The sequence below is a fragment of the Microtus ochrogaster genome, chromosome 10 (genome assembly GCF_000317375.1).
Source record: "Microtus ochrogaster isolate Prairie Vole_2 chromosome 10, MicOch1.0, whole genome shotgun sequence".
NCBI lineage: Eukaryota > Metazoa > Chordata > Mammalia > Rodentia > Cricetidae > Microtus > Microtus ochrogaster.
Genome location: NC_022016.1, coordinates 1,588,018 through 1,600,470, shown reverse-complemented (window position 1 = coordinate 1,600,470; position 12,453 = coordinate 1,588,018). Strand labels below are relative to the sequence as shown.

The following is a 12,453-nucleotide window of genomic DNA, read 5'->3' as shown; positions in this document are numbered from 1 at the left end:
TCTCCTTCCAGCTTTACATGTGGAGTGGGGATAAAACTTGAGTCACCAGGTCACCAGGTCACCAGTAAGTACCTTTACTTGTTGAGCCTCCTTGCATTCTCAAAGGGTCATAATTTTTTAGGTACTTTGTATTTAGGATACAATCAATCAATTAATGATAATTACACTTTTAGAAAAAAATAATTCCTTCCTTTTGTGCCAAATAACAGAGTACTTCTTATTGAGTAAGACTTAACATCACTAAGTTATTTTACTATAAATATCCTGTCTGGGTCCTAGGCTGACTTTCAAAAAATCTGATGGTGAGGCAAATTGTAGTTATCTCAGTCCTGAGACAGTGCTAAGAGATGGCAAAACTTTCCAGGGCCAAATTGAGTGGAGAAGCCAGGGTTAGTGTAAAAAAGGCTCTTTGAAAGGCTTCAGTGCAATTTTTCTAAGAAATCCCTCCTCAAGAGGCGGGTTACACATTCCAGGATGCTCAGAAAAAGATTATCTCCTGACAGCGCTTAAATATCTCAATTCTTCACTCCATATAAGGCCAGAGAACAATTTGGCAATAATGAAAACCAGTCCTTTGCTGCTCCCCAGCTCTGATGGCTTCATAAAGATCTGTCTCCTGATGCCAAGCTCCTTAACAGCATAATCCCCCAAACATAGCTGGTTTTTTTTTTTTCGAATAAGCTGTTTGTTTGTTTGTCAGTCTGATTTATTTCTCACCTTACTACCTTCATCCCCAGTCATGCCCTTCTACCCTCCAAGGTTTATCTTCTAGTGATCAATATCTGATGCCAGTTGCCCGAGTCTAAATTGACCTTTCCCTCTGTCCCTTTTCCCTGGAGACGTCTTAGGGATTCTTAATAGGAGGCAAGAACCACATTTTACTCAGAAGTTAGAGTGAAGATATAGAAGCAAATTACAGGCATAATCTAGTTTAAGAAAATTTAGGACAGGAAAAAAAATCCTCTGACGAATTAATCCTTTATTTCAAGAATGTCCTCCCACACTTTCTTTATAGAGGTCATCTCTAAACTCACTGTACTGGAAATGAATCTTAAATTTCCTGTACACTAAGCCACTGACTTTAAATTTAATGCTTCTATAACCAACATGTCCGCTTGACTTTGAATCAGTTAAAATTGAATCAACTTACAAATGGCCATTCTTGCTAGACATTGTCAAGTGTTCGATCATCACATGTGACTAAAGGCTACTTTGTGGTCAGCACAGACACAGACAGTTTCTGTATCTCACATCTCTGAATGTTCTATTGGGAGGAGTTGGTGCAAAACAGCATGGCTCGGTGAGCAGTGTGCCCAAGTGTTCACTTATGTAAATAAAGATTTATCAGGACACAATCACAATACTTGTATATGAATTATCCATGGCTGTTCTTATGTGATTGTGAAAGACCTGAGAAGTAGCAACCAAAGCCCTCAGACCTGAAATATTTACTACCACCATTTTACAGAAAATGTTCCCTGATTCCCAGGTTAGAGAGTAGCATTTTAGTTCCTATTAGGATACTCTCACAAATATATCTGAGAAAAATGGTTAAAACTGTGGACCTCAGCTTTGTAATCTAGAAAATGGGTGATGAGAGTGGATAAAAATCAGAAACACTGTATAAACTGATCATTAGGGCTCACTAATCTTATTCTTGCTACCTCTATGATATTGGGGAAATTATTTACTCTTAAACTCAGTCTCTTCAGTTGGAGTGGTGAGTGGATAGCCATTCTCTTTCTCTTTCTCTTTCTCTTTCTCTTTCTCTTTCTCTTTCTCTTTCTCTTTCTCTTTCTCTTTCTCTTTCTCTCACACACATACACACATGCGCACGCACACGTGCACACACATACACACATACAGACACAAACACACACACACACACATCCAATGATTTAACAGAGACTGATAGGGCTGTGAATAATTCTGCAACAGCCATGGCCAAAACGTATTAATAAGTCAGTACATAGGTTCACTCTAATTAAGACACTCATTTTGTCAGAGATCAGCTTGCAGTATCCAACAGAATGGTTGGTTGGGGGAAAATGAAATACATTTACTGATGTGAAACAAATAATTGTTTGTTACCTGCTCTCGGAATGTCTATATCATGGCTCTGTTGAATTGAGAATCAAAGTGAACCCACAAGCCATACCTTGATCGCTCCAGTTGATATCTGGATCTCATGGAGCCTTCTCATGGTGCCATCACGGTCGACAAAATAGGATGATGCAAGCTGATGCAAAGCTTCAACACTCTGAGTGGCATTCCCTGACTTCCGGTCAAGGCGACTTTTGTCCATGTACATGGTCAAAGCTTCCTCTCCTGAACGGGAAAGGGAAGAAGATCAGAAAGCTTGCTCTAGTTTCAGTTTGGGAGGAGATGTTCCAGAGTTTGGATAATGAAAACAGGCTTAATCTCCAACCAACATGTCCAAATAACCTTCACCTATAAAATCAAGGACACAGTGCAAAAGATCGAAGGAGAGTCTGCTGTAGATTCCATTAGAGCAATGGCCAATAAATAAGGTTCAGCCCAGAGTTCATTACCAAATAAACCTATTTATACATCTCAAGAGTATTGTCTAATCTGATAAAGTCTGTCAATTCTATGAAAGTTCATAATAAATCTGGTATAGATATTCTTTCCTTGTTTCTTCTGTTACCTCAATACAATTTAATTCTTTATTTTCTCTTCTATAACTATTTCTAATAATTTATTTTCTATCCATATATTTTTCTCCTCCAACAAATCCTTTTTAGACAGACAAATGACAGGTTATTGAAACATATAGATAAGCAGGCATGAGAAAAGAGAGTGGATAGCAAAACGCTTGGATTGACGCAGGAGGAGACATGGAATGGACAGAGAACTCTCAGAAGACTGGTGAATGTGCAGAAGAGTTAAGGTGTAGAACTCTCAGAAGACTGGTGAATGTGCAGAAGAGTTAAGGTGTGGATGAAATGCAGCTTACAGAGATAAAAATATGATGGTATAAATTTATAAATTTCTTCCATGAGTTTTCCTATAAATTAATGTAAAGATTCATAACACTAGCAAGCTACAATGGTATTGGATATACCTAACTAACTGTTTCAGTGGAAGTTGTGAAGGAATCTCTAATTGTGGCCAATAAGTAGACAGGGTTGCCACACTCTGCCTCCATTCTCCACTGAGATAACATGATTACATTTCTTAATTAGTATTTTTACCCCTCCCAACTCACCAATAATTATGAAAAAGAGAAAAGATAAACAAATAGACCACTACCACAACAAAAATCCTTTGGGATTATAAGCAAGAATAAATTAGGTAATGTGAGAAAGGAATTGAGAACTATCTTTAGTTCATTTTAGCACTTGAAAGTCAATTAGCATTGGGCTCTGACCTCAGTTCAATGGTAGATCATGTTCTAATAATGCATGGAGCAAGCCCCAAATTCAATCTTCAGTCACCCTACAGACAAAGTGACAGAAGGAAGATGAGGAGAGGTATGGAAGCTGGGAGTGAAGTGGGGAGGGAAGATAGGAGAGTAGGGAAAGAAGGGAAAAAAAGACACAAAGGCAAGTCAGGAGCCTTCATCACAGCACTCAGGAGGAGGAAGAGGTAAGCGGATCTCTTAGTCTAAAGGAAGAATGAGCTCCAGGCCAGTCAGAGCCATATAGTGAGATCTTGTCTCAAAACAAATAAACAAACGAGCAAAACACTAGAAAAAATGAAAACCAAACAAAGAGATAAAGGTTGGAGAGAGGTTGGGGAAACAGTACAAATGGAGAGGACAGTAAGGAGTACATATGGTCATATTTTATTTGCATATATGTCCATCAAAATGGCAGAATTTGTAAAAAAAAAAAAATAAAATAAAAATACGTATTAAAAAGGTAAGTTAATTGATTAATAGTAGTTATTATATGCCCAGATGCTAGGACTAGCCTACCTTAACTGGAACTAGTTATTACCCTTAGACTTCAGATCCTTCATGTGCAAAATAGGGATACAAGCTATATCTACTTCATAGGGTTGACAGGAGGACTAAATCTACTAAGAGAAATGCTTAGATCTTGCATGGCATCCAGCAAATATTGTGCTTTAATTAACCACAATTTATTATTAATTAAAATGATTTGATAATTTTAGTTTACCTATGATATAGTATTTACCATTACATATAATCAATAAAATAAAATATTTAGAGAACAAAAGCTCACAGTACACTGTGAGACACAAACCTGGTATCTAGGACAATTGGAATGTTTTAAGAATACTGATGACTGTTTGAGTTGAAGAAAGAAAAGGCAATTTGCTTTCCGGAGGAGTTTGCCCTCTTCCTCTCCTAAATGTTTGGTTTTTGTTTTACCCAGCTTTTTAGGCCAGCTCTAATGTCAGTTCTTCTTGCCAGTCCTATCTTGGCATACACAAATACACCCCTTATAACCGCTTAGGAATTACCTCCAGTGTCACCCTATGGTTCAAAAAGAAGAGATCATTTGTTTTTAATGCACCCTAGGGTGTACATTCAGCTCAACCCCTGTGGCTGTGCTGGACATTTCCCTGTTTGAGAACTTTGACAGGTGTCACAAAGACAAACAGGCAAAACACTGAGCTGTGCTAAGGAATGATACTAAAAGATTTAGTGTAAAAATGTAACACTTCTTATTAGTATTTCTTTTATTAATACCATGTTGACATAATACTCTTCTTTAATAAAATTAAGAAAAATGTATTACTAAATGGATTTCCATCTTTTTTTTATTTTTCTTTCAAAAATTTAGTCTTGAGAAGAGTATCGGGTTTATTATAGCCCCTGAATAACTGGTTAGGATAGGTCTGGGATGTAGCTCAATGGCTAAGTATTTGTTTAGCAAATACCATCTCTCTGAAAGAGGTTTTATAAAAAAACATATAAAAGGAAAGCATTCAAACAGGCTAGGCTCCCACAAGGCCAGTTGTTTCCACAGGGCAGGGAACCCTGACTGCTCTTCAGACTGGAGAGGGCGGGGGAGAGGAGTGGGGGGAAGGGAGAAAAGTGGGGGAAGGGGGAGAGGAGTGGGAAGAGGGGGAGGGAAATGGGAGGCGGGGAGGAGGCGGGAATTTTTAATAAAAATAAATAAATAAATTAAAAAAAAAAAGAAAAGGAGCCATGGACTTCTAACCACCACAGATGGGTCAAGGTGTGACTACTGACCCTGCATTTGCCACCCTCTAATGTTTTTTTTTCTTTTTTAAACCAACCTTTCTTTTTTACTTTACAAACCAATCCCAGTTCCCTCTCCCTTCCCTACTCCCACTCTCCCCAATCTACCTTCCCCTGCATCCACTCCTCAGAGAGGCTGAGGCTTTCCATGAAGAGTCAATAAAATCTTTCACATCACTTGAGGCAGGACCAAGTTCAATCCTGATTTAACTAGGCTGAGCAAGTAATCTCTTCATAATGAATGGGCTCCAAAAATCCAATTCATATACTAGGGATAAATACTGGTTCCACTCACAGACTTTACACATATAGTTTGCTCACTTTCAGTAGATCAGAAGTTCGTAAAAGCATAAAAAATAAAATGCTTACCCTCTAAACAAAAAAAAGTAAAGCATTAAAAGAGAGAAGAGGAAGGAAAGGAAGAGGAACTATCAAGAATTGGTGAAAAGGAGAAGTAAAAAATGAGAAAAAATGGGTGATTTACTTTGTTAGTAGTGCTTAAAGACACAGAGCTAGACTAGCCAGACTTGAACTAATTAATACTCTGAGAGAATTTGAAATGGCTTATAGCGCTCATACTTGGGCTTACATTCTATACTTAATAATCGATAATAATCGAGAAATGGTTCCAGCAGACAGCAGCTTAAGGTCATTCCATTTTCCAGATGAATAAGGCAAAATGCCATATAGACAGGAATGCAAACCAGTATGTAACACCTCAGTAGATAACATGGGCCACAAGTCCTGAGAACCTGGCCTCTTCCGCTGTGTATACACTCCTCAAGTAAGCAAGCCTCACGTTACCTTAATATTGACGTTGCTGACCTAAAAAATGAACCCCTTTGCCTCACTGCCAAGAACTCTGCTGTGACAAACATAACCCTCTTTTTCTCACTGTTGACTATTCTGCTCTGTCAAATGAACCCATGTTTCTTTACTATACTTTTCTATCCTGCATGATATTCACCCATTCCTCTTGTTCTTATCCTATCTACTTTTGGAATCTGTCTCTCTGTCTCCCATTCCTTACCCTACCTGGCTTGAGAATACTTTCCATTTATGCGCACAATTATCTTTATTTCTGCAACACAGTACCTATCTCATTCTTTAGGGACTTCTGAAGTAACAGCCTATTCTCTCCACTAGAGCAGAAATATTGTGAGATTGGAGCTCTTCTAATAGTTCCTTGTTTTTCCCACTTAGCACAATGTGCATGTGGATTGCGTACTTACCAAATGTTGATAAGAATATCCATGAATAAATATGGATGCATCCCAGCTCAGCATGCTTATTTATTGACCTATCTTGCTCAGCAACCAGACCGAAATCTCCCAGATGAAGGGGATACTAGAATATAAGCCTAGACTTGACTGAATTTCTAGCAAGATACATAACTTTGCATTTCCTCATGAATTCCCAGTCCCTGTAGGACAGTATGGGATGCTACTATTCTCTTTAAGCTTGGAAAGTTCTAGTTTAGAGATTGCTTTACATCCAATCACACTTTGAGATTCAGGGACAGTAGGCGGTGGGTAGAGGAAATGTGAATCACCCAATTCATCTTTCTAATGTTCCCAATACTTCTCCTAAGGTACAAGAGAGAACAGATGTTCAGTTATCATTTGACAGGTAAATGGATGGACAGAGGATGGATGTGTGGACAGATGATTGGATAAATGGATACATCATTAGATGGGCAGAGAAGTGTATGGTAAGTGAATTCTAGGAGTTAAGGCCATGAGTCAGTGGAAATAAATATTCCACATGTCAGCTCAGACTCTCTTAGGAGCCTGCGGAACAGAAGGTGAACCAAGCCGGTTCCCTCTGGACTTAGAGCTGGCAGCAGTAAACCTTAGATCAAGAGGGGTTAATGGACTTCTTGCTGCATTATTAAGACTTAATTTCATGTATATTAAGAGAATGTGCTGTTTGGAGCTGCATTCCCACTTGGGCATTTTTGCAAATTGCCTCTTCACCCCACACAGGCCTTTTCTCGGTCTTCTAGTCCTCCAGTATCGTTGCTTCGCTCTCTGCAGCATCTTTCCTCAGAGGGACAAAGCAAGACTCAGACACACAGAGGATGGAAAAAGCCGGGAGCTTGTACTTCTGCCTTTTCATCAATAGAAGAGACAGTCTGTGATACAGACTGAGGAGACTGTACACAGGATGTTATATCATCCCTCATCCTTTCTTTAGGTACTATGTGGTTTTATTATCAGTCTTCTTCTCAGCCAAATGAAAGTTTTTGGGTGTGTAGTATGGCGAGTACCAAGTACACTCAGAAAGAAAACACAAAAGTCTAAGCAGACTAAGCCCTCATGGATAAAAGATGGGGATGCAGTAATACATGTCCATACATGTAAAAGTTCACATACAAGCCTATATGCATTTATCATACCTGTATGCATACGCGACTGTGTATTATTAGATACACCCAAAAGGTAGTCACTTTGAGTCAAGCCTTGGGAGACATCCTTGTGTACCTTTGAAACAGGTGGGTACATATTCCAAGCATGCATGCAAACTTAATCAGGCACATACCACAGATAACCAGTCTACTATGAACGAAAACATGATTTCCAGAGGGACTAAGGAAAACTACAATAACCTAATTTGAGACACAGAATTTGTCTCTAAACTACCCTCCATCTGATCATTCACATCAAGTGTTTTTGTGAATTTAACAGTTTCCATTAAAATTGAAAGAAGAGTGGAAATGCCTTAGTTGTTGGACCCTCCTCCAGCTCTAATGTGTGCCTCCCACTCCCTGTCCTTCCTATTTCCCTAAAGTGCTGAGCAAATGCTCTTGTCCTGTACATGACAGTTCAAAGCTCATCTTTTGTTATTTAATTATGCCTTTAGGAACTTACTTGACACCTCAAAAGGTTTATCAAAGCATTTATTCTCTGTGAATACAGTGTTCCTAGGGAGAAAAAAAAACTATAATAAATAATATTTTTTCACTTCCCTCAGTAGAGATTGGGAGACTGACACCCTGGCAGGAAAGTGAGTTTCTAGCGACTGACAGGGTGTGGTTTCCATCACAGATTCCCGAGTTCGTTAGCTCCATTAAATAATAGCAGTGATGATACTGCAGCAACAGCAATAATTTCTTAGGTGCCAGGAGGATAAACATTTTCTTCTCTTCAGTCTTGTGCCACTGTTTGATGAGACTTTTAATACATACATTTGTTTTCGATCGTCACAGTATGTGTTAGGGCAGAAGTGTTATTATGGCTCAGTATGAAGAGGAAACTGAGGCACAGGGAGCTGATAATTTGCAGAAGTGGCACTAAACTGATGAAATATTATGCTGCAGAACTACAAATTAGGCCATCTCATACTGAATCTTGTTCTTTTCTTTACAACTCTCTCCTAACTCATCCCCCAGTGCTGTAGGAGGCCTTAAGGAACACTTTTCCAAGCATGAATGAATGAATGAATGAATGAATGAGTGAAATGATGACATGGGGAGGATCTTACACAGTTTCTAAGTCATAGTATTTGATCAACAGTGAATCTCTTTCTCCTCCTTGCTCAGCGCCTTCACAGTGAGGCCTGAGAGAACACTAAGGGATTGCTGTCCAACACCGGATTTCAATCCAATGATTTGCATATTTTAAAGCATTGTGTTGTAAAAACAGAAGAGCAACAAAGCTCTGTGAATAATTTACCACCTTGCCTCGCAGAAATTAAAAATATATTTCATAGAGGGAAAAACGTCTTTTGTTACTTGGGGTTTCCAGAGACTGAGAGAAAAGCACAACTTTTAATAGAAAAATCAAATTGGCTGTAACAACCTTTCTCCCAAGTGAAGTAGAGTTGGGAGTCATCCAAAGGAAAGTGTGGAGTTGCGGATCACACTCTACAGAAATCACCTCATTTTCACCTTACAATCAAGTATAATTCATAATAATGATTTCACATGGAAAGTCCTACTTAATTTAATATCTAATTAACAAGAGACATAGACAATTGTTGATCAGTTGGTTGTTGGAGTGGATAGGTAGTTTGATGGGTGACTAAGTTGGTTAAAGTGATACTTGATACTCAATTTTAAAAAATATTCCGGCTTTATACCTTAACCTTTTGATTTAGCTGTGTTACTAATTAGCTCTAACTCCTCCAGGGCCTGATTTTATTTTTTTAAAATAGAAGTAGGTATTAGGATTTAAATTGTAGTTTTGAGAAATACAGACATTATAAAAAGCCTAAACTGAAGCTATCCTCATTAATTAGTGGCTAAAATAATTCTAACTGTGAATGATTTTTTTCCAGACAAAATCATCACCCATATCCCCCAGGTTATCAAATTACTGATTTTCCATTCATCAAGCTGTATACAAAGTGTCCTTGGACATGCCTTGGCAGGCGAAGTGCTTGCTGTGCAAGAATGGGGATCTGAGTTTGGATTCCCAGAACCTATGTAAATAGGTGCACGTGAGAGCATATGTCAATAATTTAAGGAAACAGAAAGCAGCTCAAGCCTATGTTGACTTCCTGAGTCCATGCATACACATACACACACATGTATGTCCACCTGCACACACGCTGTGCTGTGAACATGTACATGCTCACAAATTAATAGTGTAGAGTTAGCCTAGAAAGCACTGCCACCTGTATCAAGCCACTATCCACTGAATTAATGTGCCACTGCTCCCATGAGGCTAACCCTGAATATCCCAAAGGAAAAGACCCCTGTTGCAATCATACTTCGCTTTGTCCAACAACATATTAAATTCTTTTTCCTGACAAGGTCCATAACTAAGTGCATTTCAGCAGCTCTACACAGGTGTTGGTGCACAGAAAGATTTTCAAAAAGTACTGTGAACTTAGCTACTGGAGGAAAAAAAAGAAAAAGAAACCACCTTTGTGCTTGAGGGATATGAAATGATGCATTCAGGCAAGACACATAACCTAAATGCCCCAGTTTATACCAGTTCCCATCGTTCCCATTGCCTTTCCATTGGTTTCATTCTACTCCCTTTCCTCATTCTCTCACAGATGGATTGCCCTAGAAGAGAATATGGGTAAGGCTGAGTAGAGCAAAGCAATTGGCCTACTTTTCTGTTAACCTGTTCCAAGCCCACAAAAGATGCACATGATAGTCCAGTTATACAATGCTAACCTCAAACATCAACCCTTAATATTGACTTAAACAAAAGAAATTCCCTAGAAATGTCTGACATTTAATTTTCTTGAGATTTGAACCCATTCCAGAAGAATGATGACAAAGATCACATGAAGCATCCCTAATAAATTGTATTTCCACAATAGTTAATACTTGCAAATTATACTTTATGTAGATGTAGATTATCTCTTCAGACATGATCACAGCAGCCAAGGCAACTGGCATCTCTGGAAGTGCATGGTTTTGGGTGATATAGAATGGAATAGAGTCTAATATGTCTTGACTCTCACAGCATCCCATCCTACTGTCAACCTGGACACAAAATAATAGAATCCTGGCCCAGTAGCTGCTGACCTACCTCCCAATGTAGCAGAGATGAGCAGGTGGGTGCCGTATTTTTTGATGATGGTTTCAATGAACTGCTGAGTGGTTGGTCTTCTGCCAAGCAGGCGGATGCTCCTTTGGAACTCCGGCATGAGGGGCACTGGATGGCGGACCAGGTCTCTCCTCTCTATGGCTGTATTCCTCACCTTCCAACGGGCAAACTCCCTAGGCAAGAAAAATGAGCAACATTCTTCAGCTTTCATTTGTAGCATAAGTCAAAGACCACTCATCTATCCCATGCAGGTATCTCTTGTAGATAAAAGAGTGTCTACAGTTACACTTTATATGTAGTTTGTGCTGTGGGAGCTCCTTCAGCTCCTTCAGCCTTTTTTCACATTGTATCTCACCATGTACCCAAGTTAGGATGGAATTCACACTATAGTCCTGGCAGATGCTGAACTCATGATCTTCCTAGCTTCATCTCTCCATTGACAACTGTGTCCTCAGCTCTACAATTGCTTTTTATATTTGTTATGTGACACTTTGCTTTAAAAAATGCAACTATAATCATCATGTGTTGATTGAGAAGCACTGTGATCATTAAGATACTTAATCAAGCCACAGACAGGCCCCGAAGTTTCTTCGTAAAATAAAAAAAAAAAAAACAAATGGAAAGACTGAGTTAAATGAAACAATAATCATGATCCACATGTAATAAAATGATTGAGATGAGCAATTCCATGCATTATTGTCAGCAAGAGTGGCAATCTCATTCTTTTAATTATCACACTTCTTCTGTAAGAGCAGATTACTATCCATCTCTGATTCCTTCTGGATGAATTAGATCTTCAATCCCATCTACTTATTTGCCAGTCACTCTCACTAGATGGCTAATGCATTAAACAAATAGAAATTTCTTAGTTAATCCCAGATTCACACAGTAATCATAAGGTAGGATTTAAAAGAAACCTTGAAGGAGGAAAGAAGCAAGTGCATGAAAATATGTAAGGGCAGCAGGAAGAGAGGTAGCGAGGGAGGCTGGTACAGAAACAAAGGACAGAATCTAAGCACAAAACTACCAGACACCCAAGTCATTTCACAAAGTAAGTGTTAGGCCCAGAATTCATGGTAATGTTATGCTTTAATGGGAGTTCACAGAAGTCATACTATTTGAAAGGAACCAAGCAATTATATGAATACCATATGGAGAAAATATTAATCTCCCCCTTCACTGAATGAAGAATTGACCAACATAGGCAAGCACTGAACAAAGGATGCAAGGATTGTTTAATCTACTGCAAATTCTGTGCTACAACAATGGACAAAACATTTGAATTCTCTGTACATCATTCTTCATCTATAAAATTCAACAAACACTATTTCCTACTGCTGGTATCAGGAGTCTATGAAAGATGGTGTAAAAATGACTTATGAAATTACAGGACATTAATGTAAAATATTGTTTTATTACTTTTTTTCCAGTGACGGTGTACCAGAATTGTTTTATTCCTTTATCTTCACAAAAATCCCCCTGTATATACTTGTAAATCCTTAAAGGCACATTCATAGTGAATTTAAAAGATGCAAACTAGGACACAACTCAGAGGCTTAATAAGATTTGGTCTAGGTCATTTTTGAGCTAATAGCACTTACCATTTTTACCAATGATGCAGGTTGCCTGAAATGATCATTTATCTAGCCTACCTTGGTTACAAACAGAGATAAATACAATAACCAAGGGGCTATTAGGTCAGGCAAGATAAATAATAAAAACCAACATTTAATGAAAAGTTCTCTCTCT

General features: G+C 38.5%; 1 protein-coding gene across 1 annotated transcript in view; it reads right to left on the bottom strand.

The window, feature by feature from the left end:
* Brinp1 (BMP/retinoic acid inducible neural specific 1) overlaps positions 1-12,453 on the bottom strand; it is a 183,590-nt gene that overhangs the window by 62,413 nt on the left and 108,724 nt on the right. Inside the window, exons 3-4 of the mRNA XM_005352591.2 lie at positions 10,687-10,877; positions 2,159-2,328 (exon numbers count right to left, since the gene is read on the bottom strand). Coding sequence (XP_005352648.1) covers positions 2,159-2,328; positions 10,687-10,877 — 361 coding nt within the window. The remainder of the gene's footprint in view (positions 1-2,158; positions 2,329-10,686; positions 10,878-12,453) is intronic.